The 27,870-nt window shown below is 55.5% G+C and overlaps 1 protein-coding gene across 1 annotated transcript; it reads right to left on the minus strand.

Moving 5' to 3' along the window:
• PPM1F (protein phosphatase, Mg2+/Mn2+ dependent 1F) lies at positions 1 to 27,624 on the minus strand. Its single transcript, XM_032310000.1, has 8 exons — positions 27,540 to 27,624; positions 21,363 to 21,625; positions 16,646 to 16,788; positions 10,858 to 11,060; positions 10,079 to 10,267; positions 7,697 to 7,840; positions 5,074 to 5,167; positions 1 to 3,923 (listed from the first exon to the last, which is right to left on the minus strand). The coding sequence occupies exons 2-8, from the start codon at positions 21,557 to 21,559 to the stop codon at positions 3,571 to 3,573; spliced, it is 1,323 nt and encodes a 440-aa protein (XP_032165891.1). The 5' UTR covers positions 21,560 to 21,625; positions 27,540 to 27,624; the 3' UTR covers positions 1 to 3,570.
• Between the last annotated feature and the right edge of the window lie 246 nt (positions 27,625 to 27,870).

Consider the following 27,870-nt stretch of genomic DNA (forward strand, 5'->3'; position numbering starts at 1 on the left):
TGACAGGGTTTCAGAACTCATGGTTTATTGACACTTGAGCACAGTGACCCCTGGGAGGAAACCAAGTTTCTGGCCCCTTCAGCCTGGGACTCATCCCTACAGACAGAGGGAACAGCCATCCTGTCTTGGGACAAGATGCCCCTCGCAGAAAACACCTCTCCCAGGAGCCCTGCTGAGATATGCACAGATAAACCCTTGGCAAGGCTGCATGGCGCATGAATGGCAAAGCTTGGCATGTTTGGCAAAGCTGTGGAGCCTCGGCAGAAAGTGCTGGTCTCCTGGGGCTGCCTCCTGGGGGCGACCGGCAGGATCCCAAGGCAAACCAGCTTACTCTGCACAGGCCCAGCAGGTTTCCGTTGAGCCCTTGTCAGGGCTAGGCCTGGGAACTGGCGTGGCTGTACCCCTGGCCCCGGGACTATACCCCACCTGTGCAGGGAACCCGGAACTCTGAGCCAGTAGGGCACAGGAACAGGCGAGGGCAGCGTGCTGGCTGGGGAGGGTAGGGAGAGAGTGGGCTGTGGCCAGAGGCTGGCTCGGGACCTCAGAGAGCCTGCATGTCTCCAGTGGGGCCTGTCCCCACAACTGCCCCCTTAAAGCACACCTCCTTCCTTGGCCTGGGTGCCAAGGACAAGCGAGGTCAGGAGAGCCTGGCTGTGCCCAGCCCAGCTCCATGTCCTTCCACCTCACAGCTACAGGGTGAGGGGGGGAGCTGGGCCCAGTCTGCTTCTCCCACCCCTGCTGGCTCAGAATCTGTTCTACCTGTAAAAGCAGAGCTCTCTAATAGGGCTCTCTCAAGCTTTTGTGTTCCAGATTGGGTGCAAGCATCAGCAGCTCAATTCCCTTCCAGCCCACTTAACTGTAAGAATAGACCCTAATAATACTTCATCACTCCTTCCCGCTGGCAACAGGGGAGGGCTCCCCTGGAACTGGCAGCAGCTCCCCAGGACAGCCCTGGACCTTCCAGAATCACAGCTTCCGTGCAACCCTGGGCCCTAGAGAGGAGAAACTGAGGCCCAGGAGGGCTCCGTGACTTGCTTAGCTCAGACAATGAGCTAGTGGCAAAGCTAGGATTTGAGATGGAGACTGAGGCTTCCAGACCTGGGGTCCTGGCTAGGGGCCCTCTTGGGACTGTGGCCCGAAGAGGAGGGGGGCCAGGGCTTTCAGAGGCTGAAGATGCCCATGGCTCCCAGTCTAGGTCTGGTCAAGAGGGAAGAGACCTCTATGCCTAGGTGCTGGCCCAGAGCTGGCATCTGTGCAGAAGAACAAGGGCTCCCTCAGCCCCAAGGCAAGGACGAGCAGCCCCAGACAGCAGAAGCCTCTGCGAGAGGGGTGTGTCGCTGCAACAAGCCTGAGGCCAGGGCACGAATCAGACTGGCACACAGTGAGATCTGGGCTCCACGGGTGAAGCTCCGCTCTTGGTGGCAATCATGGAATCAGAGACCGGCAAAGAAGGGAGAACAACAGAAGTCCCCGCTTCCTCCCTCTGCTAAGATCACGCCCGGGGGCAGCCAGGCCAGCAGTGAAGGGCAGGGCCACATGCTGTTGCCAGCCCTGTGCCAGGAAGGGCCAAACAGGGGGCTTTGGACCCCCAGAAAACAGTGGGGCCTTCAGATTCAGTGAGAGCAATACTAGGTCCTTGTTGGCTCCCATCAAACTGTCTCTGAATTGCAGCGATTGTGTTTAAGATGCCGTCCATCAGGAGCCTTGGGGGTCACGGCATTGATCGCGTCATCTGGGCTCCTTCATCCCTGCTGCGGGAGTGTGGGGTAGATGCTGAGTCTGCGGGGGGCCTCTCCCACTGCCCTGCTGCCTCTTCAGAAGGCGCCCCTCGGTACACTAGGATCAGGGTCCTCCCTGCACTCTCCTGGCCAGCCACGGCCATTCCCAGACCTGGAGGCCTGGGTCCTCCCACCAGAGAGCCCTCTCTCTGGGCCCTTGACCTCTGCCTGGACTCTGCAAACAGCCCTGTCACTTCCCACTGGACACCCACACCACAGCCGCCTCGCTGGAGTCACCCCAGTTTTGCAGCTCCTGAGCCCCGCCTGCCCAGAGCATGCTAGGGAATGTAGAGCTCTCCCCGAGGTGGTCAGGCTGTGGGCAGAGCAAGGTGGCAGAGGATGCCCGCTGTGGCCGGTGAGAGACAGGAGGAGAGGTTTTGGGGGCTATGGAGCAGTTGTGTAGGATGGGCTCCGAACAGAGCCCGAGCCCCCCCGGGCTGCCTCTGGACTTGCTGGGGCCTCTAAGCGGTGCTTCCCAATGAAACCCATTTGATTACCAACACAAGACATTCCAGTCAAATGAGGGAGGCTGGCAGGGCCACAGTCACCCTGATCTCCTGGAGCCCCGCGGTCTGGCCCAGTCGCACAGCATAGCCTATGCTCTTCAGGGCTGCTCTGCTGTCAGCAGCGAATGGAATCACAAGAGGTGGAAAGAACACGTCCGGGAAGAATTCTAGCCCAGATCATGCCACTGTAACAAAATAAATCCTGCTTTTGTAAAAACGGAAACATGCCTATTAGAATCCGTTCCAGGTCCGGCGGTCCTAGCCTTTACCTAAAGCTGTTTAAGGCACTTGAATGGCTTATTAACGCCACCTGGAAAAGTTTTTGTTTCAATCCTGATTAAGGAAAAAAAAGTCAGTAATACTGCAAAAGAAGTTTCTTCAAATAAAAAAAAAAATCAATACTTAAGTTTTCTAAGAATAAAATAAACGCTCAGCTCTGTTTAAGTTATACGACACAACATGTCCACTTGGCACTGACAAAACAGACAAAAACCTGAAATACTGCTTCTGAGTTAAGACTTCCCTGGGGCGGGGGGGGGGGGGGGGGGGGGGGGGCGAAGACCACAAACAAAAGACCCACGTGTCATCATTCTGACCTTCCCCTCCCTTGGTGTGTGCAGGGCTGGGAGGGAACCAGGGAGGCTGGGGGAGGGGGCCACAAGCACCCACCACAGACCAGATCCCTGGTGCTCCCTCCTTCCCAGTGGGGCTGCGCTCCCCACTCTGGGAACCTGGCTTGGCAGGCCAGGAGCAGCCAGGCGCATCTGGAAAGAGAAGTCCTCCCAGTTGTGACCAGGGAGGAGCCAATGAGAAACCTGCGCCGTTTACCCGGGACACACTTGGAGGTGGCCAGTGCCCTGGGTCCACCCGGGGTCTCACGTGCAGCGCCCTGCTGCCCCAGGCGCCCGCCTGGCATCTTTGGTCTGGCTGCGGCTCACGCCTGTGGCCTCTGGTCCTGCCCCCACCCCATGGGGCCCGGATAAGAGCTGCCCCACTTCCCAGGTCCTCTTCTCTTTAGTGAGGTCTCTTCCCTAGGCCTCCTACAGAGATCCGGGCCATCCCACTGCCTGTGCGAGCAGGACATAAATAACCCATCCATACCCCCCAGCACAGTCCCACAGCCTCCAGGACGGACTGATTGCAAGCAGCACGGGGGACTCGGGGCCCTGGGAAAGCACTGTGAGGGGGGCATCTGCCCACCCCATCGCCACTGGTCAGGTCCTAAGGCATCTGAGGGGGAAGGGCATGGGATGGGGCGGGGGGTGGGACCCGATGGCCTGCAGCTCCTAGCTTCTCTGTGGAGTGCTGGTCTCTGGCTCTGAGAGGCCAGAGGGTACATCCCCTGCCCCCTGGGCCCCACCCTTCAGTAGGTCTCGGGGGTCCCTGAGGAAGACCACCATGACTGTGATGTTGTCATGGGAGCCCCGTTCCCGGGCTGCGGCCACCAGCTCCTCAGCCACCTGCAGCCCGCCACCCTGCTGCCTGACCAGGTGGCTCTGGACGAGGCCGGCGACTTCCTGGTGGGGGACGACATCGAAGAAGCCATCACAGGCCAGCAGCAGGTAGTCCTCGGAGCCGGTCAGCTCCCGAGAGGCCGAGTCCGCCTCGCCTGACACATAGGGCTTCTGGAAGACATCCCCTGGGCACGGGAGAGAAAGGCCTCATGTCAGAGGGCCAGGCTGCCCACTGCTGAGTGCCATCCCGCCAGGCCCCCGCCACCCTCCTCTGACACCCATGCTCACTGGTGAAATTCAACACTCACGCGGTGCTAAAGGCTATGAAAAAAACAAGAGGGCGACGTGGCAGACTTATCCAGGTGTCCCAGTGGGCAGAGTCACAGCCCAGCCAGGCCCGGAGTCGGAGAGTTGGGGTGGCTGAGGGAGAAGACCTTAGCTTTCCTTCCTTATACTCAGGTCTGTAGCTTCCCTTCCCCTCAGGACCCTCTCCCTGGGACCCCACATCCAGTCCTCTAGCAAATTCTGGTGGCTTTACTTTCAAAGTGCTACTGGAAGCCACGGCCTCCTCCTTACACCTTGCCCAGGCCCTCGGGTCCCCTCCTTCCACACCTGCCCTCCAAGGGCACACGAGCCCCCACCACTTTCTGCCGTTGAACTGCCTGGGCTGTTCTGCTCTGTGGAAGGAGCCTCTGCTTGGAGAGACCCACCCGGCTACCTCCTCACTGCGGTGTGTCCAGATGCCCACTGGCGGCAGCAGCAGGGAGAAGGGCTCTGAGCCGGCACGTGCCAGGCGGCCGGGAGGGACGGGTGTCACATTGTGGGGCTCAGCAGGAACAGAGCGGCATCGAAGTACCCAAGGGGAGTCGTATGGGGTGTGGCGGCCAAGCCCTAGTCTGAGGCCCAGCAGCAGCAGGATGCTGACAAAACAGGACTATGGAAGAGGATTTTCCCTTTATTTTTTTTAAGATGGAGAAAAGAATCAGCATGAATGGGGAGAGGACAATCGATAATCCTCATTGATGGAATATTTGAAAACGACCTTCCAGCACATATAGTAGCTATCCAAGGGTCTCCTAGTAGGTTTTTCTGGGGAAATGTTTTAACAAGAAGAGACTCGCATACCACTTAAACTGGGATTACGTGTGCGAGATGGAAGACCTTGAGGTGTTTGCTCATGCACTAAATTCACCAGGGGTCTCTCAGTCTGATTCCACGGCCCCACAGACCACAGGTGCTGTATTTCTCAGCAGAGGATGCTGCTGTTCTTGAGAGCTGGGTGACCCTCGGGCCGCAGACGAGAGGCCTTGGTCTCCCACCCTCCTGCCTCCTTACCGATGGCTCTGGACACGGCCAGGGTCCCGTTGACTCTCCAGCAGTCCATGTGAGACACGAAGCCACCCAGTGCCTCGATGCGCTCCTTCTCGTCCTGTGGGGGATAGCCAGAGTAGGCGCTGGGGCAGGGTCCCTGGCAAGGCTGCATCAGCCAAGATGCACTGGTTCCCGAGACAGTGCTGGGAGCTGTGGCCCGGGAATGACGCACAGAGGAGGCATTAGGAGAATGGTGATAGACCACGAATAACCTGCAGGTCCTCCTCCAGCTTCAGCAAGGGCCACCTCAGTCCCAGTGCAGCCATGGCCACAGATCCTCGCTGCCTCACGTTTCACTCTGGGATACTGTCTCCTCCTTGCTAGCCACTGGCAACAGCAAGCCTGTGCTATGTGTGGCCACCTGGCAGGCCTGGATGAAACCTGAACAAGGCCCTGTCCTTTCTCGAAGTCTCTCTGCCTCTACCATGCCCCTTCCCACCCCCCCGGAAATGAAAGCAGTACCACTATGCTAGACACTGGGGTACCAGCTTCCTCATCTGGGAGCTTCCCATGCCCCATGGGACAGTGTCTACTGGAGATCCCAGTCCCCTCTCTCTGGGACCACAGAAGTGGGCCCCTCCTCTAGGTCTCTATGCAGATACAGACCTACTGCAGGGCCGGAGGGTGGGGGAACACCAATAGCAAAGGCTGAGCCTCCCATGTGATTCCCTGTAGATGAGGGCAGCAGTGGGACCTGGAAGGTTTGCAGGAGCCCTGACCTGCCTGCATGGCTCCGTCTGGGCCTGAGAACCCGCTGTGGTGTGAGCAGTTCCAGAAAAAGGCAAAAAGGAGCACGAACACAGGCAGGGAAGGAGGAGGAAGGAATAAGCAGGTGGAGGGGGAAGAGAGACTCAGAAGGGTCTGGGGAGAGGTAGGTGGATATGCAGGCTGGCTGGGGGGCTGTGCTCTTTGCCACGGTGCCACACAGTGGGGCTCAGCGGGGCTCGGGAAATGCTGCCTGGAAAAGTCCCCGCTGGGCCGCAGAGGTAGTGTAGCTTGACAGTGAACTTGCGGGGATGCAGGCAGGCAGGAACCCAGAGGCTTGCATCTAGTCCTGACTTAGACTGCATTTCACCTGACTGCCCGTCTCGGGGTAGGATGGTCCAATGGGGAGCAGACACCAAATGCCCCAGAGCTGTGGTGACGGTGGAGGGACATAGGATAGCTGCCATTTCTCAGCTGTGTGCTCTGGACAAGTTACTTAACCTCTCTGAGCCTCAGTCCTCTCCTCCATATGATGAGAAGAGCATATGTAGGAGGCGAGGCCCAGGAATGCTGTCATTCCTGGCTGCTTTGGTGATCGCTGCCTGACACTCCCTGCAGTGCTTTCCAAATCTAGAAACCACAAAAGGACAGCTCTGTTCAGTTACATAAAAACCAAAGTGTCTACAAGGCAAAAAGCCCCTAAACATAGACAAAGCAGGGGGCTATTTGGAAATCACCCTGCAGACAAGGAGCTGACCTACAAACTGATAAGAACAACAGCAACAGCCCAGGGGACCTGTGAGCCAAGGACAAGAAGGAAGGGCTCTCCAGAAAGGCAATGTAAATGACCTCCGGTGTTGGAGAAGATGCTCGGGCTCAGTCCGTTAAGACAAACAAACCCAACAGCCGCTTTCCTTCCTCTCAGATTGGCAGGAGCCAGCGGTTCAGTGCGACTGTGGGCAAAGGGACTCCCGTGGACACACAGCCTGAGGGGAGCAGTGTGGCAACCATGCCAGGACCACCATTGAGAACATTCCAACCCCTCCATCCCACTTCTAGGACACTGCTCTATTAACATGCTGGACCCTGAGCCATGAAATACAGTACTGAGTCATCTGCCACTGTGTTGCTGTTAGCATGAAGACACTGAGGAAGCCTCCACGTCCACGGACAGGGCTGGGGAAGACTGGAGCTCCGTGGAGCCCTACAGGAGGGTGCGGGCGCTTCCTATGCTAATGTGGAATGCCCTGGAACACCCATACACGTGGGGGAAAGCCAAGCGGGGACAGGGCATACGGGCGTTCCCCAGTAGCCAAGTTCCTGCTTCCCTATATAAGGAGACAGACTAGACCCCTGGGAGATGGGTTTCCGTGGAGGAAGACCATCCTCATATCCGGGTGAGGACCCCGAGGTTCAGACAGTTGGCGACCTCAGGATCTCAGCACAGCCTCTACCAACCAAGACCCAAGCCTAGTTCCTTCTGACCCTGGCTCAGCAATACCTCCTCCCTTGAACCTTCTCCCCCCATAGCCCAGGTGGCCGGCTGACCCCTTGCCATATGCATGAAGTGTAGGATCCCGCCCTCTGAACCCCCTTCCTGGGCTGCCTGCTGGGCAGAGGGCCCAACTCTCCCCCACAGCTCTAGGCTCCATGTCACTGTGGTGAGAAGGGCTTACTTGGGACTCTTGGCTGTGAGCTTTCAGGGACCACCCCCAAACTCCGGTCACCCAAGTCAACAAGAGCCCTCCCTCCGGGGGAACACCAGGAGTTCCCTTTGAAGGTGGTCCAGGGCCCTCTTACTTTGATGACCATCTGCCGTCCTGCGCACTGCAGTGTGATGGGGGTTGGGGACGTCTCAGGCCCAGAGGGAGGGGGCCCTTACCTGTCGCTCAGGTCTGTGCGGCTCCATCAGCTTCACCACCTGTCCCTGCTGCACTAGGATGACTTGGGAGTCCCCGAGCCAGGCGATGTGCAGGGTCTTTCCTGCGATGAGTGCACACACCCCCGTGGTGCCGCTCTGGAGCCGCTGCCAGGAGAGAGGAGCACGGTGGGCTGGGTGCCGGCTCGGAGGGCTCAAACCCAGCCAGCCAGACCGACTCCTGGAACAGTGCTCAGCCAGAAAGAAGGAACGGACTGCTGAAGCACATAAGGACAGGAGGCGTCTCCGCTGCACGACAGGAGAGCAGAGCCTGTGTGGTCTCGTCTGCACACAACTCTAGAAAACAGGAGCTCTAGCATCTGTAATGTCTGAAAGCAGATGAGTGCTCTTCTGGGGAGCATGTGGGCAGGAGGGTGGGGTAACAAAGGACAGAAGAAAACTCTTCAGGGGTGGTGGCTGGGTCTGTAACCGGGGGGAGGGTTACGCAGCTGTAGACAAATGCCAAAACCTATCCAACTTCACACTTTACTTGTTACTGAACTGATGGTATGTTGTATGCTGGCAGTATGTGTAATCTGTCGTGTGGATTACATCTCCACAAAGCTACCTTAAAATAACAGCAACCTGATCTGAGAGCCTGCTTCAGAGAATCATTACCCTGGGAGGTGGCCCAGGGTGACAGAGGCCATGGGGGCTGAGGCCTGTCCCTTTTTCATAGGGTTGACACTTAGGTCTAGATGTTATTTGGTTTTCTGGTAAGATGCAAAGTCTGCCTTTGCTGATTTCCACTGGAGTCTGTGCTTGGAGCGCCTGATGACAGCGAATCCCCTCCCAAGTCTCCTGATGAGCCACGTCAACTGGGGCGGGTCCTTTAAGCGCTCTGGGCCTCAGTTTCCCGATGTCTAAAATGGATACCATTTTAGTAGCTCCCCGGCAGGGCTGCTGGGAGGGCCCCATGAGGTTCTGTGGGTAAGGTCCAGTGGGTGGCAAGTTCACAGAGGAGGTGTTGGATGTGTTCTTTCAGAAACAAGGGCCGCAGGGTGCCTGGGTGGCTCAGTGGGTTAAAGCCTCTGCCTTCGGCTCAGGTCATGATCCCAGGGTCCTGGGATCAAGCCCCGCATCGGGCTCTCTGCTTCATGGGGAGCCTGCTTCCTCCTCTCGCTCTGCCTGACTCTCTGTCTACTTGTGATCTCTGTCAAATAAATAAATAAAATATTAAAAAAAAAAAAAAAAAAAAAAAAAAAAGAAACAAGGGCCGCATCCCTACATGGCTACAGTTCCTGAGGAAAGAATACACACAGTAAGGGGCGCCTGGGTGGCTCAGTGGGTTAAAGCCTCTGCCTTTGGCTCAGGTCATGTTCCCAGGGTCCTGGCATCGAGCCCCGCATCGGGCTCTCTGCTTGGCAGGGAGACTGCTTCCCTTCCTCTCTCTCTGCCTGCCTCTCTGCCTAATTGTGATCTCTGTCTGTCAAATAAATAAAATCTTTAAAAAAAAAAAAAAAAGAACACACACAGTGGGCACCAGCAGCCTGCCAAGACCCTGCCCAGGTGAGTGGGGGCAGGGTGGGGGTTTGTGTGTATTTTTTTTTTTTAAGATTTTATTTATTTATTTGACAGACAGAGATCACAAGTAGGCATAGCAGCAGGCAGAGAGAGAGGGGGAAGCACACTCCTTGCTGAGCGGAGAGCCTGATGCGGGGCTCAATCCCAGGACTCTGAGATCATGATCTGAGCCGAAGGTAGAGGCTTAATCCACTGAGCCACCCAGGCGCCCCAGGGGGTTGTGTGTATTAATCATGGGTTTTATTTTCTGTATCTTCTTTTAAAAATAAAAATTTTTTTTTTAATTTTCAAAACTTTTAAGTAATTTCTACATACAACCTGGGGCTTGAACTCACAACTCTGAGATCAAGTGTCCCCCGCACTTCCAACAGCCAGCCAGGTGCTCCTCTATTCTGATGTTCTGACAAACTGGGGTACTTGCTAATTGTGGACAGAGTTCCTCTCCCAGGACAGGCTGGTCCTAGAGGTAGCAAAGGTCCCCCTCCCTGAGTGCACAAACTTCATGCACGAGCCAGTTGGCCTGAACCCGTGTCCTCAGTCACATCCTGTGTCTCAGGCCAGTCCCTTTCTCCTGGCCCGGATGGTGGCAGGTGGCCCCGATTAGAGCCCAGAGCCCAAAAGGGTTATTAAAACTATTCAACCCATCACTTGCCGTGACCTGCCTTGCCCTGCTTCGCCCAGGCCTCCGTGTGAGGCCACTGGGAAGAATCTGCCACAGGGCGCTTCCTCCCCCTGCCTCCAGATCAACCCTGGGGCGGGGCCTCTCTGAGTGAACGGCTGCGGACTGCATGCTATGTGTGAGGCCCGTTCACTGGTTCTCACCTCTCGCTTAGCTTTCCCGAGAAACATCTCGTCAGTGCGCCGGAAGGCTTCTCTGAGGGCTCTGGCGGGGTCCGTGGGCAGCTCGGGCTGGCGGGCAACATTGGTGTGCACGTGGACAGCGGCATAGCGGGCGGCATCCACCCCTCCATGACCATCAAACACGGCAAAGTAGGCTCGGTCCGTGGGGTCCTGGTGGGGAGTGCCGTGGGAGTTACACCGCCCTGGTCCTGACCCAGGCTATCACCTAGCTGGATGCTCTGGTCTGGGGGGTGGAGCCCAGGCGCTGACTGGGGTGGGACTGGAAGAATCAGCACGGCCTTGGCCATCAGCACTGGAAAAGGACAAGCCTCTGGAGCCTTGGTTCACTTTCTGTAATGAGCTGCTGTAGCATAAAATGAGGGAAGGGGTGCCAGGTGGCTCCCAGTGCCTGAGACCAGGCAGGGCTCAGCAACTGTTGAGTCTGGGGTGGGTGTGAATCCTGGGCTCCCTGCTCCCCCGTTCTAACAGGCTTGGGCAGGTCATTCCCTTTCCTCAGTCCGTCAGCTGGGAAAGCAAGGTGGCTGGTGGTTGCTCCAGCCCAAAAATGCTGGGCCGACGAATCAGTCCTCTGCTCCCCCCAGTGGTGTGCTTGGGGGGCACAGCTACAGGCATCACTCCTGCCTTGGCTCTGGCTGGCAGCTCCGCTCAGAACCCTGGCTGGCCCTCACCCCTGATGCAAGGCGTCCTCAGCTGTTCTGACTGAGGCCCAGGAGGAGGAGCACTGGAGGTGAAGCACTCACGGACAGGCCGAAGAGCTGGTTGAAGGCGGGAAGGCACACGTGCCGGTCCTCCATCTTGCGGCGGGTATTCCGGATGGCATGCATGGAGACCAGCCACGGCCCTGGAGGGCCCCGCGCAGTCGAGGGCACCTGCTTCTGCCACTGGCTGCACACTTCCCAGAGCCGATTAAAGAAGGTGTGTGCCAGGCCCTTGGCATCCAGCACTGCTGGGCACAAAGGAGGACCGTTAGGGAGGCACCGATGCAGGCCAGCTGGGCTCCAATCACTCTGCCTGCCTCCCCTTTCCCCATGGCCCCTGGAGCTCTCCAGACAGTGCCCACCACAGGCCTGCACGCCCACCCCCCTCCCCCAGCCCATCAGCCCCAGGGGCATTCTGAGCACCCTAGCCTGTATATGACAGACAGCCTGTGTCATCAGTATTGGGCAATGTCTGCATGGACAACATGCTCAGGAAGGAGCCTCCCCACCCAGAGTGAGCAGCTCCACTCACGGGACCCCTCCCCAAGGAAACAGCCAGAAACGCAAAGGTAATTTCAGGACAAAGCTTAAAATAATTTGTAATGGCACATTAATTAGAAGCAATACATATCCAGCGACAGAGTAAATGACGGCCCAGTCTCTTGATGAAGAATTAAGCTATTAAACATGATTTTCACAACGAAACACGTAATGGACACGTGGACCAGCAGCTGCACCCCTGGGGATTTAGCCCAGAGAAATTAAGACACCGCACGCACAAAACCCTGGGTGCCCCAGTGTTCACAGCAGCCTCACCTGCAATGGGCAAAAACTGGAAATGGCCCAGATGACTTTCAACCCGAGAGCAGGTAAACTTTGGTATATCATGCCACAGAATACTACTCACGGAAGGAAGGAAGGAAGGAAAGAAGGGACGAGTGAACTCCTGACATGTTATAGAAACTCAGATCAATTTCCAGAGAATGGTGCAGAGAGAAAAAAGCCTATCCCCAAAAGTTATATACTCTAGGATTCCATTTCTAGGCATTCTTGAAATGATGAAATTATGGAAGCAGAGAAGATTAATGGTTGTCAGGGTTAGGGACAGGAGCATGGGGCATTAGGGTAGCCACAAAGGACAACATGAGGGATCCTTGTAGAATTGAACCGTTCCGTATCTTGACGATGTCAAGATCCTGGTCGTGATGGTTTACTATAGTTTTTTAAGACCTTACCATTGGGGGAAACTGGGTAAAAGACACATGGAACCCCTGTTATTTCTTATGACAGCATGTGAGCCTATGGTTGTTGCCAAGTTTAATGGGAAAAAATTAAAGGGTAAAACTAAAATGGACTTCTAAAGAGTGCGTGATGGTGTAGAATGCTTATGTCACAATTATCAAGGAAAAAAATGTCACAGCAAAGAAGGAGAACAGAAAATCCCACACACGGTTTGATCATGAGGACCCAAAAAAGCCTTCAACGGCTTGGACCAGAAAACTAAAGGCAGGAAAAGCATACAATCAAAATGGCAGCAGTGGGTGTCTGCAGGTGGTGGTTTGACAGTGGATGTTTTTTTCTTAAGACTTTTTTGGTGTTTTCTCAATTTTCCAGGACAAGTGTTAGCCCCAGGTGATGGTTTCAGAATACATCCATAAATTCTGTAATGCTTGATTGGGAGCCTGGTTCCTCCCGGTGGCCGTGGACCTTAGGGACCTATTCCTAATGAACAGAATCAACCTGAAATGACCATGAACTGCTTCCTGAGAGGCGCTGTGGCTCCCACCTGGCCTATTCTCTCTCTCTCCCTGTCTCTGTCTCTCTTTTTCTTTTTCTTTCTTTTTTTTTTTTTTAAAAGATTTTATTTATTTATCAGAGAGAGATGGGGAGAGAGCGAGCACAGGCAGACAGAATGGCAGGCAGAGGGAGAAGCAGGCTTCCTGCCGAGCAAGGAGCCCGATGTGGGACTTGATCCCAGGATGCCGGGATCATGACCCGAACTGAAGGCAGCTGCTTAACCAACTGAGCCACCCAGGCTTCCCATCTGTCTCTCTTTTTCCATCTCCCTGGTGAATCACTGGCCCTGAGGAGGCAGGAGGATACTTAAGCAGCCTTGTGGAGGGTCCATGTAGGGAGGGGCTGAGGCCTCCTGCCAACAGCTAAGTGGCCAAACCCCTTGGAAATGGGAACTCTGCTCCACTGGCCACAAGCCCAGGGCCACGATCTCATGAGAGACATTGGGCCAGAACCACCAGCTCAGTGGCTCCCAAATTCCAGACCCACAAAAACTATGGGATAATAAATGTTGGTTTTAAGCCACTAAATTTTGGGGGGAATTCATTACACAACAGATAACAGCCCCTACAACACACACACACACACACACACACACACACACACACACACACCCAAATCCTACCTAAACCTGCCTTTTAAAGAAAAGCTTAACAAGGAACTAACAAGGAACAGGTCCCAAGGAATCTTTGGGTGGTAAGCTTCAGAGGCTCAGGTCATTTCCACACACAAAATGCTCCTGGGACTCTTGCTGGCCCAGGTGCATGCAGCAGGCACAGGTGAATTGGAGCCGGTCACCTCAGAGGGGGGAGGTGTCGGAGAAGGAAGAGCTCCTGCCCAAAGGCAGAGGCTGCAGAAGAAAAAGGTAGGGGGGGCGCCTGGGTGGCTCAGCTGGTTAAGCATCTGCCTTTTGCTCAGGTCATGATCCCAGGGGTCTTGGGATCAGCCCTGCATCTCGCTCCCTGCTCAGCAGGGAGCCTGTATCTCCCTCTCCTATTCCTCCTGCTTGTGCACCCTCTCTTGCTGTCTCACTCTCTGTCAAATAAATAAATAAAATCTTAAAAAAAAAAAAAAAAAGCGAAAAAGAAAAAGGGGGAGAGGCCAGGGAAGGCACAAGAGGCCACAGAAGACATGTCTGAGGGAATCCACACGTGAAAGTGGGGGGCGGGGGGCGGGCGTGTCTAGTACTAGCCATTGTGGGCACACCCAGGACACAGGCACCATTCAGGTGTTTGGCAAGAAGTGGGAGACCAGCCGGGCTGGCCTGAGGGGCTGTGGGAACAGGAAGGCTCAGCTCTGGGAAGACATGCCCACACGTGCTCAGCCCCCTGCCAAAAAGTCAGAGACCCCTCGTTCAGCTGGACTGCACAGCGCTGTCTCCCTAGCCTCCTCCTCCTCTCTGTAGACAGTTACGTTCAGATGACCATCTGGGCTCCTGGGCTCCTTCCCTCTCCCTCTGGGATCTGCTTCTTTTTTTAAAAATTTTATTTATTTTATTTGTCAGGGGAATGGCAGGCAGAGGGAAAAGGAGACTCCCCACTGAGCAGGAAGCCCAATGTGGGGCTCGATCCCAGGACCCCGGGATCATGACCTGAGCCAAAGGCAGACGCTTAATCAACTGAGCCACCTAGGTGCCCCCGGGCTCTGCTTTTATTAGGTCTGAGACACCCGGTGAGGCACAGGGCACCGGGCACCACGTACTCTCCTGCCTTAGGTCGTGCTACCATTTCCATCAACACGTTTGAACTTGAATTTCAGCTTCAGCAAAGGCAATTGCCACTGACAATGATAAGCAACGGTAAGCCGTGGACCAACTGGCTGGCTCACTGACTCCTGACACCACTGGTAGGACACACCTGCTTTCCCCGATGAGGGCCTCATCCTGGCGCCCACAGGACCAGCTCACTGGAGAGGGGCTGGCTGGTGTTTCCACATGACCCAGCCCTGGGGGGTTTAGTCGTAACTCTGGCGTTGAGCAGTGGTGCTCATAATACCTGCCTGGAAGCCCATTTTGCAGGAAGGGCTTCAAGATGACAGATTTTCCTAGGTTCTGCCCCAGTGACAGGGAGAGCTGATCAGGGCCGTGAGCCCAGGCCTGAATGGAGGGTCAGGGCAGGCTGTGAGTTCCCACCCCAAGGGGCCATCCCCCGCTACCCTGGCCTGCAGGAGCCCCGTGTAGGGCCTTCCCGCCAGCAGGTGGTGCTGGTTTCCCGCTGGGACTCTGGGGTGGGGCACTCCCTTTGTGGGGCTTTGCCGAGAACAAAGGCTGCCTGTCACTGTCAGCTGCGGTCTCCTGCACCTCCCAGGCAGGAATGTGAGGCAATGCTGGGATGGAATGTGGGCAGGGAGCCACGGAAGGGGGGGGCAGATGAGAATTCGGCATGTGCTGAAGCAAGGGGCCACGTGCATGTCTTCTTTCTCCCCCAGCCTGTCCCTTGTTTTGCCCTAAACACTCACACTCAGGCTCAAGTTCAAGTAACACAGATAAATACGGGACAAGACAGAAGTAACCATATGCAATATATAAAGAGACTAAATCGATAAAGACTGAAGTAATCATAAGCAATATATAAAGGAGCAAATCAACAAATTATACAGGAGGTCCCCCTAGCCACGATTTTGCCTTCCGAGGTTTCAGGTACCGGCAGTCAACTGCTGTCTGGAAACGGGGTCATCAGAGGGTACTGTCAGAAGGTTAACAGCAAGGGCACCTGGGTGGCTCAGTCAGTTAAGCAACCGCCTTTGGCTCAGGTCATGATCCTGGAGTCCAGGGATGGAGTCCCGAAGCAGGTTCCCTGCTCAGTGGGGAGTCTGCTTCTCCCTCTGACCCTCCCTTCTCATGTTCTCTATCTTTCAATCTCTCTCTCAAATAAATAAAAAAATCTTAAAAAAAAAAAAAAAAAGGAGAAGGTCAACAGTAGCCCAGTGCTACACTGTGATGCCTACATCACTCAGCTCACTCCATCCTACCACGCAGGCATCTCAAGTCGTCACCAGAAGAAGGGTGAGTACAGACCAAGATATTTAGAGAGAGAGAGGACGACCTTCTTGTAACTTTTACTACAGTGTATTATTATCACTCTTCTATTTTAGTATCAGTTGCTACTCTCTTACTGTGCTTAGTCTATAAATTAAAATTTATCAGACGTGTGCGTGTATAGGAAAAAAATGCAGCATATACAGAGGGTCTGGTGCGATCCACAGTTTCAGGCATCCCCTGGGGGTCTTAAAGTATATCCCCCTTGGATGAGGTGATGGGCGAGTTTTCACCGTATTAATTCCCAATTTCATTAATTCCTTCACTGTATCAGGAAAGTGAAACGAAGACATGCAAAGAACGAGCTCTGATTTTTTTATCATGAGGTTCCCTGCCCATTTCTGGGTTCCCCAGGTGGTGCGGGGTGGCTGGGGGCATGCCGCACTAACCAGTACCCCAGGAGGAGGCAGACCGACGGCCCCTCCCCAAGCTAGCTCTCCAGATGCCATGGAGTCTCCACCTATCAGGGTCCTGAGTTGGATCAGGTCAGGCAACCGGCCCAAATACAGGCATTTTCTGCCAGCTGGACCCTGAGGCCGCCCCCAGGAGCCACGCACATGTCACCCTCTGGCTCCTATGCCACCTGGGGCAGTGTCAGCTGAGGCAGAAGAGCAAGTGGGCGACCGAGCTGCCACCTCAGCTTCCTCCCACGTAGAACGGGAAAAGCATTATTCATCTCCTGGGCGGTTCCAAAGCTCAGGGAGACAGCGGCTGCACTCCTCCTGCCGACCTGAGGCTGGAGCGAGCGCTCTCTCCGCATCCAGACGCATCCAGACGGCCGTCAGGAGCACGAGTAGACGCTGCCCTTCCATGGCCCTCAGCCATGTGCTGCCTATGACCGCCCTTCCTCCAGCAAAATGGGAAGGGCGGTGGCGGCCAGGTGAGCCTTGACAGCTCCGGAACTGGCATTCCCCCACCTCTCACCCCATCCCATCCTTTTTCTGGTGCGTGAGTCTGTCGTCCGCTAAGCATCCCAGCCAGAGAGGAAAGAGAACTCACGGGTCACAGGGGCCTTCTCTTCCTCGTCGTCATCTTCCTCCTCCTCCTGCCCCGGCAACTTCCTGAATTCAGAAAGGTCTGTCTGTAGCAGCTGGGAAACGGCCTTGTGGGCCAGAGATGAACCAAGTGGTGGTGAGGCGCCCCTGCAGACCGGAACAAGGAGTGAAGACGGGCTGGCACCTTGGCAGAAGCTAAGACCCCAGTGCTTCCCCGAATGCTCCGGATGGAGACCTTCCCACTCAGGGACACCCGTCTGGAGGGAGTGATGACCGCCTGTGCCACAACGTGCGGCGGCAAGCGGCAGGTTGGCCTCTGGGCCTCGGGGAACTGGATGGGACACTAGCTCGATGCCGTTTACCAGGTCCTGGGCTACAGCAAGCACGGGTTGGGGCTGTGGGGGGCTGCACAAACTGCCTGGTGTTCAGGCTGATGACGGCTCCCGGCCACCAACCCCAGTTGGGGCCCTCTAGCACTTCAGGAGTCTTAGGGGTTGAATTATGTCCCTCAAAGTTCTTATGTTGAAGTTCTAGCTGCCAGGGCCTCAGAATGTGACCTGATTTGGAAATAGATGCAATTAGTTATGGTGAGGTCATATAGAAGGGTGGGTCCCTAATCCAGGAACCCTGGTGTCTTTATGAAAAAAGCCTGAGCTCAGTGGGGCCGTGGGGCTGTCAGGATGGACCAAGCCAGCTCACTCTGACCTTCATGCTCCCGGACCCGGGTCTCCACACTGCAGGGGTAAGAGTCACTAATTCTGCTTGACTCTAGCAAGCAGGCCCTTGGGGAGGGGGCGGAGGGGGATGGTGCACCAGGGTTGAGCTGACCACAGAGCTGACATCCCCCAGACACAGATGCATACAGGGAGAACTGTGTGTGAGGACGAAGGCAGCACTGAGGTGATGAGCCAGAAAGTACCAGAAGGAACCAGTCCTACCAACACCCTGATCTTGGCCTTCCAGACTCCCAAGCACTGACATGATACATTTTTGTGTTTGAACTGTTCGGCCTGCAGTGCAGCCCAGAAAGCCTTTCCTGGCTCCCCTGCGCAGAAGGGGTCCATTCCTCTGCTGCCCCCGTACCGCTAGATGCATCCTGACCTCGGAATCTGCCTCCCCACCAGTGGGAACCCATCACGGGCCAGACAATGTGTGTTCGCCTTTGTGTGTCTGTCCTCGAGGGCTGGGGGTCCACACCCAGGGCAGCCAGTGCCTCTCTGCGGGGCAGATACACCTGGTTTTTCCCTGAGTACAAGGACCTCCCAACAGCCACGCAAATGGGTCACTTCTCTTTGGGGGCTGGGAGTCCACAGTGTGTCTATAGATAGCCTTAGAAACCTACAGGGATGAATCTATGTTTTTTTAAAATGAGAGGGTGACTCAGGGGAGAGGCCTCTGGAACTACCTTTGAGAAACAACCAGCCAAGACATGAGAAATGAGTTCCCCTGCCATTTGGGGATTTCCTGCTAACGACTGGGTTTTCCTTTCTCGCAGCAGGGAGAAGCGGTGCTGTTTTCTTTGCTTCTGGGGGGTGGTGCCATGGCTTCCTGCAGGCCTGAAAGGCCACCAGGGCAGGGAAGCAGCTTCCGGCCTGAGGACACAGACAATGCCTGGCCTCAGGCCATAGGCCTTGTTTCCTGGATGTGCCCGCCCAGGGGCTCCCCCCTAGCCTGCCCTCCCGCCCAGCAACATCCTCCCGGGGTCAGGGCTCCTAAAGACTCCAGATGATGCCCAGTAAACAGAAGGTGTATGCAAGGCCAGGTACCCAAGAAACATTCCAGTTCCACCTGCTTTGGGGTTTTCAAGTTTGCAGCCTAGCAACTGAGTTGAAAATGGAGAGGAGGGGCACCTGGGCGGCTCAGTGGGTTAAGCCTCTGCCTTCGGCTCGGGTCATGGTCCCGGGGTCCTGGGATTGAGTCCCGCATCATCGGGTTCTCTGCTGAGCGGGGAGCCTGCTTCCTCCTCTCTCTCTGCCTGCCTCTCTTCCTACTTGTGATCTCTCTGTCAAATAAATAAATAAATAAAATCTTAAAAAAAAAAAAAAAAAAGAAAATGGAGAGGAATAATTTACAGCCTGAGGTGTGCACTGCTCAGGGACCTGAGATGGGACACAGAAACGCTGACAATGAGGGGGAAGACAGGACGTAAATGACTGCACCCTTGAACTTGGTGATCTGACTTCCCAACAGTCTCATGAAGGACACGATCTACAATCTGAAAAAACACTAGGCACCACTCTGCCTGGGGCCCCCGACACCCAGGGGCCTCCACGCCAGACACAGGGAGGGGAAGGAGAGGGACAGGAGCCCCCAGGAAGCTGCCAGGAGCATCCGTGGGGGTGCTCCTGACAGGCAGACTCAGCAGACAGCGTGCGCTCGCACACATGAACACTGTGTCTACATGGGGAAGAAATACTAGAAAAGAACAACAGGAACCAAAAATAAATCCATTAAGGTGAGTAGGATATACATGACTTTAAAATATAATGTTTTAAAGGTGTTTTAAAATGGATTCATTAGGGGCGCCTGGGTGGCTCAGTGGGTTAAGCCACTGCCTTCGGCTCAGGTCATGATCTCAGGGTCCTGGGATCGAGCCCCACATCAGGCTCTCTGCTCAGCAGGGAGCCTGCTTCCCTCTCTCTCTGCCTGCCTCTCTGTCTACTTGTGATCTCTCCCTGTCAAATAAATAAATAAAATCTTTTAAATAAATAAATAAATAAATAAAATGGATTCATTAGGAGGCTGATGGGGGCTATGACCCTTGGCCTCTCTTGCCCTCATGGGTAATGGTCTCAGGCCTGCTCTGGCATCCTGCTAATTAATGGGGTACCTGCTCGACACCTGAGCCTGGGCCTGCCACAGGGCCTCAAGGGGCCCCAAGTCATGTCAGGCAAATCCTGCTTTTCTCCTACCCATAGCCTGAGATAGCTGCCCTCCAACATATCTAAAACCTGCTCGCCCCCAAGGCCCTGCACCCTGCGAACCCCAACAGAAAGACCCCTGACTTCTCCAGCTCAGGCCCCTCTCTGGGCAGGAGAGCTGGTCACCAGCTACCCTCCTCTTTTTCACCAGCTTCCATCTCCACTGCCGTGAAGCAAAACAAGCCCACCCTTCTGGGATCCTGCCCCTCTGGCCCCATCCCTCCTCTGTGCCCTCTCTTCCCCCCACCAGCGGACTGATGGCTCACCCCGGTGCCCCTCCCAGGCCCGGCCCTATAGCTTGTCCCTCTTCTGACTCTGAGCCAGCAGCCTGTGGCTCTCCTGTGTCTGGGTTCGCATGCATGCAGAGCTAGCACGAGCACCAATCCTGCTGGGCCTGCGCTTCTTCCCACAACCCCTAAAGACCCCACAGGGGGCCTGGTGGCTGCTGGTGGGACAGACCCTGTGGGACCCAGGGCGCTGACGAAGGCAGAGCCCTGGGAGCCCTCCCCTCCCCCGCATGCAGCAACCCAGGCCTATTCTGTTGCATCTACTTGCCTTATGTCCCCTCCAAAATATTTCTTCAAAGCAGAACAAAACAGGCCAGTGACACTCTCCACACATGCCACACCCTAAAGGGGTACGGTCACTGGGCATGTACGTCTGAGCTCAGTGGGGCGTGCGGCTGTCAGGAAGGACCAAGCCAGCTTACTCTGACCTTCATGCTCAGGGACCCGGGTCCCCACACTGCAGGGGTGAGTAAGAGTCACTAATTCTGCTTGACTCTAGCAAGCAGGCCCTTGAGGGGTATGGAGGGGGATGGTGCTCCAGGGTTGAGCTGACCAGTCCCCAGCATGCTTGGGGACACTCAAATGCCAGGATGCTGAGGCTGGGGGCGTGGTTTGACTCAGGGGTGTGGGCCCGGCCCCTAGGGAGGGATGAGGCTCATATAGACTTGGTATGGGCTGCTAGCCTTTACTGTCTATTTGTTTTTCCCTTCTAATCTGCTCAGCCTGTTGTGTCTCATCTCCGTGCCCTGGCTGCCTGGCCTGTGAACAGCGGACAGCACCATCACCTCTTGGGTCATTGTGACTAGGGGCACATGGCCTGGCCCTGCCCCACCCTGAGGCCTCGGCCAGGCTCTTAACTCCCCGGTCTCTGGCTCCCCACCTGTGAAATGAGAAACAGGACTGATTGCACCTGTCATGGGTTGGACTGTGTTCCCCCAAAAGAGATATTGAAGTCCTAACCTGCTCAGAATATGACCTTACGTGGAATTAGGGTCTTTGCAGGTGTAAGAGGAGGTCCCCACTGGAGCAGGGTGTCCTTACAAGATGAGAAGAGACACAGACAGGGAGGGAACGCCAAGGGAAGACACAGATGCACAGGGTGGACACCATGTGACAGTGAAGGCCGGGCTGCAGTGATGCCGCTAAAGGCCAAGGAACCCCAAGGAAGGACTGCTGGCAGCACCAGCAGCTGAGAGAAAGGCCTGGAACCAATGCCCCACAGCCTTTGAGAGAGCATGACCCTGCCGACACCCTAATCCCTGACTTCTGGCCTCCAGAACTATGAGACAGTACGTGTCTATTGTTCCAAGCCACCCAGACCGGGCTACTTTGTGACAGCAGCCCTGGGGAAGCAATGCAGCCCCATCACGGGGATGTCATTAGGCAGCACAACTGGCACAGGGCAGGGCGTGTGGGGTGAGCGGCAGCTGTAGTCCAGTTTGGCAGGTGGCCCATGCCAAGACCCTTGCTTCCGGCCCCCATGCTGTCCCCACCTGGCAGGCCTGTCACCTACCTGCTGCTCAGGAAGCCCAGCGCCAGGTCAGCCAGCTCGCCCTCCACCTCCTCCTGGCTCAGCACGGTCCCCGGGAGCTTCCATGGTGCAGGGTTCTCTGGGCTCAGTGGAGCTGGGAAGTCGCAGAGGAAGGCGTCCAGGAAGCCTGGGATCTCCTCTGCCGGCTGGCTGCTCTGCTGGGGGGCTTCAGAGGCCATGCCCAGAGCATCCCGGGGCGGGGAGGGGGGGGTTGTGTCTCTGCTGGGATCCCGATGGTCTTCGCTCTGAGGAGAGACGTGAGGGTCAGAAGACACAGGGGGTATCGGTGCCCTCACCCCACAGTGCGGAGTGCGTGGTGCCTTGCTTTTTCTCCTTCACCTGGAGGCATCACGCAGCAAGTGTCACACCAAGCCTGGGGCCTCAAAGTGGAAGGGCAGGGCTACTGGCCTCACAGAGAGTTCAGGGGACCCAAGTAAGGGGGAGCAACAAGCCTAGTCGGTGTCCTGACACAGTTCCAAGAGGGGCACTCGGAAGCCCAAGAGAAGTGGCTTCAGGAGACAGAGCTGGGATAAGAAGCCACATGGATGCCTTGTGACAGAGTGCAAGTGGCAAGTGACAGAGAAGGCAAGGATGTTCCTGGTAGGAGATGGCTGGCATGGACAAAGACAGGCAGGAGAGGGACACTGGGGCCAGCCCATTGAGGCAGGAAAACACAGCAGGTAAATGGATTCAACTTGACCCTGCGAGCTCGACAGACCGAAGGTGAGGAGGTGATGCCATCACGTCTGTGAGCCTAGTGGAGAGAAGGAATGCCTGTCAAGGGAAGAAAAAGAAGGGCCTGGATGGTGCTGGGGCTGGTCCTGGGATGTTTTGGATGTGGACCAGAGGGGGAGTAGGAAGAGGCCACAGAGGCTGCAGGGCACCTCAGCGTGTGAGCAGGAGAGAAGCGAGGAAAGGGGGACACCTGTGATGTGTCCTCTCTAACAGAAAGAGTCCTGGGCCTCCTGAAACCCAGCTGAAGGAGAGGCACCAGGGACAGCCCAGGCCACTGACCCCACTGCTGTGGGCACTGGCTTCCCCCTCTCAGGCTCTTCATGCCCTGTCCTCAGGAAGGCCAAGCGCTTACTAGCTGCTAGGACCTGTGCACTGCCCATTAACAACCCTGGAAGCCAGGGTGAGTCCCCATTTCACAGACAGAAACACTGAGGCTGGGAGATGATGGGGTCCAGGAGGGATTCTGGAGCCCATACTCATCACCATCCCACCCAGCTCTTCTCCCACAAGGGCCTTACTCACGGCGGGCTCTCGCCACATCCACCTCCCCAAGGTGGGCCTCCAGCTCCTCTCCCCAGCTCAGGGCCTCATGTACCCTCCTCCTTCACCCCGCCTCCCAGGGTTCAGGGGCCAGTGAAGGCCTGTGTGTCAGACTCCTACATGGCCCACCTGCACTACCGCCTCTTATGTTCAACCCTCCAGACCCAAATGGTCCCAGAGCATCCCTCTTCTGGCATACACCCTCCCCCATTTGCTCTGTAGGCCCTACTTCCTACCCCACACCCACGTGTGCAACGCCCGGGCCACCAACGCCAAGCACAGGCCCTTGTCTAGCCCATTCCCCTCCAGCCTGTTCCCTCTGAGCCTTCCCAGGGCTGGGGCACCCCCAGCGCCTCCACAACACCCAGGTGGGAAGCTTGCTTTGGGAGCAGAACCAGATTGAACTCGAGGGTCCAATCCCAAGTTGCAGGCAGAGAATTCGGGGAGCAATTTCACGGCCCATCCCCTCCCTGAGGCCTTCCGGGTTCTGACGAGTACAAGCAGGGAGAAGGCATGGCAGACTCTTCTGGAATTCCTCATGCTTACAAACGTTACCAGAGGGCAGTGGTGACAGGGGTTGGAAATTGGAGGCTGGAGGGGCCTGCCACCGAGAGGAGGGGTGAGAGCCCGCTCAGGACCCACACCCGTGGGCACAGCTGCCCTTGTCTAGAGCTACTAACTCAGCACAAGTCTGTGGCAGAATAAAGAGGGGAAAAAAAAAAAAAAACCACAAGAAGAGCATGGGGTGAACGGGAAAGGGAGTTAGTTAAGTGTCTAATCTGGAAAGGACTTGCAAGGACAAGGGAGGGGGGAGTAAGTGAAACAAAACAAAACAAAACAAAACAAAACAAAACTAACCCAAACCCACGAAACCTCTCTCCTTCAGAGACTTGTCAAAGTTGACTTTTAAAAGCAGACACAGAAATAATACAGAAATTAGGGCACTTACGATGGAAGGTTATGGGGACGGATTTAAAATCATCGCTCTCACCCCCCCTTTACTTATCAGTAGAATTAAACACAATGCAGACCCGGGTCACAAAAGGCAAACAGGTAAAAAGATAAAGAGATAAAGAAGCAGGAGTCAGGACAAGAGCAGGTTAGACAAGGAGGGGAAGACTTTGTAAAATGGGGAGATCAGAAAAGGCCTCATGGGGTGGTGGTGAGGGTCGCCTGGGGAGCGAGCGGGCCGAGCTGCTGAGGGAGAACCAAGCCAGGGAAAAACAAGAAGATGGTGAGAATTTCCCAGCAGGCTCCTACACCCTCGGGCAGAGAGAGAGGCCAAGCCACCTACCTCCTCTGCTTGCGAACAGCTCTGGCCTACTGCTTAAGGGAGAAATGTGAATAATGCAGGCCTGGTCCCAAGCAATAGCTGGGGCTCCAGGGTGTCCAGCTGGAAGCAGTGCTGAATAGGGCTGGGGAGGGGGACTTGCCTGTGAGTCTGGGTTAGTCATCAAGACAAGGAGGGGCCAAGGGAGGTACACTGGGCTGCCAACCCCTTGTCACTTGCCTCCACCAGATTGGCCAAACATGGCCCATGGCCTTCCGGCTCCCGGAATGCTGCTGCCCTGCACAGCCCATCAGTTGGCAGCCACAGCAGCGGGAATAACGGCCATCCCAGCTAACACCCACCAGCAGCCCCCAGCTGCCCGCGCCCATGGCACTCTCCCTGCTGCTCCTCTTCCCCACTCCCAGCAACCTGCGGTCATTCTCCCCAGGTAGGGGTCATGACAGGTGGGGGCTGCCAGTGGGGGGAGAGAGCAAAAGAACCAAGTGACTTGTTCAAAGTCCCTCGATGGGGTTCACCCTGAGGGCTCACCCGCCCCCTCCCCCCACTGGGTCACCAGCCTGGGAATTCAGTCACTTATGGCCTCTTCTTCCATCTCTGTGCCCATCACTCTGTTCCAGCCCCTCATCTCCCTGCTTCTGTGATTTGCCTTGTCCAATCCCACTTTAGCCCCACCCCTACCCCAGACCTCTTTGAGCCAAGCTCTGCTGAACTGCAACACCTCTGGGGTCCAAAGTGCCTTCCATGTGCTCAATCCCAAAGAAAAAAATATTTATTTTCCTCTAGTTTATTGTTTTTGACTCATAAACTCAACTAACGCATATTTGTACAACTGGCTTTTTCTTTTTCTTTTTTTAAAGATTTTATTTATTTATTTGACAGAGAGAGATCACAAGTAGACAGAGAGGCAGGCAGAGAGAGAGAGAGGGAAGCAGGCTCCCCGCCGAGCAGAGAGCCCAGGACCCTCGATCCCAGGACCCTTAGATCATGACCCCAGCCGAAGGCAGCGGCTTAACCCACTGAGCCACCCAGGCGCCCTGGCTTTTTCTTGATTAAAAAAATTTTTATTTATTTAAGAGAGAGAGGGAGCATAAGCAGGTAGAAGGGCAGAGGGAGAGAATCCTCAAGCAGCCTCCCAGCTAAGGGCAGAGATCCCAGGTCTGAGCTCATGACCTGAGCTGAAATCCAGAGTTGGCCGCTTAACCAACTGAGGCACCCAGTCGCCTCAACTACCTTTTTCTAGATGGTACAGACAAAATACTTGTTGAGAGTCCTGCACAACTTCAGAACCCAGGAGTAAAGCAAAAAACAGCAATCCTTAAGAAAGGAAACTGTGTCATCGTTATAACAGTATTGCCTTCTTTATTAAAAGCTTTTCTGTAAATGGAGAATCTTGTTTATTCCTAAGTAACCACTGCAAAAAATATTTTGTCAATTTTCTAGATCTTTTCCTACACATGTATCTTTTTTTTCTTAAAAAATGTACAGTAAAATACACGTGACATACAATTCATTGTTCTGCCCGTTTTCCCCTCTCCAGTTCTGGGGCATTAGGTACACTCAGATTTTTGGGGACCCACCCACCACTTTCTTAGAGGCTTGACTTTCTCAACTAGACGCTCTGCTTCCTGAGTCAGGAAGCCCACCCCTGCCCTCTGAGGCACGAGCCCGGCCCTCTGTGCATGGCAGCTGGCAAGTGTGACGGCAGAGGGAAGACGCAGGCTGCCTTCTGCCACTGCCAGTGGGTGGTGTGGGTTGAGATAAGCACCCTGAGGCCTAACACCTTCAAAGAGGAAGTTAGGATATTCTGGGGAGAACCCCGACCATGACCGTGATCAGAGGAGAAAGGTTTTAAAGGCAGGGATGGCCTCCGGCAGTATCTCAAAGGAATTCTACAAATGGACTGACTGGGTAAGGAGGTTTACAGCTTTCAAAGTGGTATTTGGAGTGGTATTTGTTTTGTTACCTCTTGCACAATTCTCCTGAGAATAAGCTGTTAGGCCACACTGCAGATGAAGAAATAGTCTCCGGAAAGGTAAGCTGTCTGCCTAAGGTCACACAGGTAGGAAATGGCAAAGCCGGACTCACAGAAGGTCTCCTGATACCTTTTGTCGCTTTGGGCTTGGTTACAGGAGGGAAAGAGTGAGATCTGATAATAGGACATATATGGCCATGAAAGCCAGAAGTAAGGGGCACCTCGGTGGTGCAGTCGGTTGAACGACCGGCTCTTGGCTTCAGCTGGGGTTGTGATCTCAGGGTTGTGAGATCGAGCCTAGTGTGGAGCCAGGCACTGGGCTCCGTGTTCACCCAGGAGTCTGCTGGGGTTTCTCTCTCCCTCTCCCCTCCTGCTTCTCACTCTGGCTTTCTCTCTCTCTCTGAAATAAATAAATCTTAAAAAAAAAAAAAAAAAGAAGAAGAAGAAGAAGAAGAAAAAAGGCCAGAACTGTGCTAAAGATGACCTCACAGAGCTGGCCTTACAATCCATCTCCCCTGGTGGGAGTATAGCCCTGCCCACAGGCCTTGCCCCAGGAAATACCATGAGGACATGTGTCAGTCAGGCCATGTGTCCTGCTGGGTGGAAGGCTGTGCGGGAGGAGTCCATCACTATCAACTAGCCCTGGCTATGTGTTAAGCCCTGCATTAAAATCTCTAAAACGGGGGCGCCTGGGTGGCTCAGTGGGTTAAGCCGCTGCCTTCGGCTCAGGTCATGATCTCAGGGTCCTGGGATCAAGGCCTGCATCTGGCTCTCTGCTCAGCAGGGAGCCTGCTTCCTCCTCTCTCTCTCTGCCTGCCTCTCTGCCTACTTGTGATCTCTGTCAAATAAATAAATAAAATCTTTTAAAAAATTAAAAAATAAAAATAAATAAATAAATAAAATCTCTAAAACGGGGTGTCATTTCTCCCTACTGCATAGACGTTAAGAGGATTGCATGAGGTCACAGAGCAACCAGTGGTGAAGTCTATCACCTCCCTGCCTGATATTCCTATCTCACACAGCTAGGGCTGAAAGGGCAGCAGCCCAAGCATTCGCTTTCACTAAAACACTCGCTTTAAATCACTTGGACGGGGGCCACGGGCGGGGGCAGGCCGCGGGGTGAGGGCACGTGGGCAGAGATGTGGACCCGCAAAGGTGCAGGGGCTGGTGGGTAGGGGTCAGGGCAGTGGGCCCAACCCAGATGCTCCTAAGAACAGGGGCTCGGACACGGGCAAAGGGGGGCACGTCACCCCTCAACATCCATTCTGCAACACCGCCTTCGGTTCCCACCTGGTCTTCGGCTTGGCCACACCCCCGCCGGCCCCTGGCCCCCCAGGTCTGCACCCTTGCCTCCCTGGCCCTCCAATCCTCTGCCTCGGGTTCCTCAGGTCTTTGGTTACTCCCTCCGTTCTTCAGTCCCCCACTCTGCCCCTGAACCCCTTGGGTCTTCCCGTCTCGGCCTCCCTGCCTCCCCAGTCCCCCTATTCCGCACCCTCCGGTTTCTCAGCGCCCCGTTTCACCCCTATACGTCTCAAGTCCCCACCTGAGCCTCACTCCTGCGAGGTCAGCCCCCCGTCCCATGCCCCGGGCCTCCTCACTCTGGGGACCCCCATGGCCTCACCTGCTACTCCGCGGCTCCCTGCCCCGAGAGCCGCTTCTGGCCGGCCCCGCCCACTTCCCGTCCCCCGCCGCCTCGGGCTCCGCGCAGGCGCAGTCGGGCCGAGGACGGGCGGGGTCGGGCCTCTGCTGCCCCCTGGCGGCTTCGCTGCCCTTTCGTTACCGGTGGAGAAGAGCTGCGCTCCACCCAAAAAGGGTCGCGCGGCGACACGGTCCCCATCCCGGGTTCTGGAGCAAAATGTGTGCTCACTGGCGAACTGCTTCCCTTCTCAAGCCTCGGGTGGTTGGGTAGATGGGGAAAGCAATCCCTATCTCACAGCGCCCAGATTTTTTTT

The sequence above is a fragment of the Mustela erminea genome, chromosome 13 (assembly GCF_009829155.1).
Source record: "Mustela erminea isolate mMusErm1 chromosome 13, mMusErm1.Pri, whole genome shotgun sequence".
NCBI lineage: Eukaryota > Metazoa > Chordata > Mammalia > Carnivora > Mustelidae > Mustela > Mustela erminea.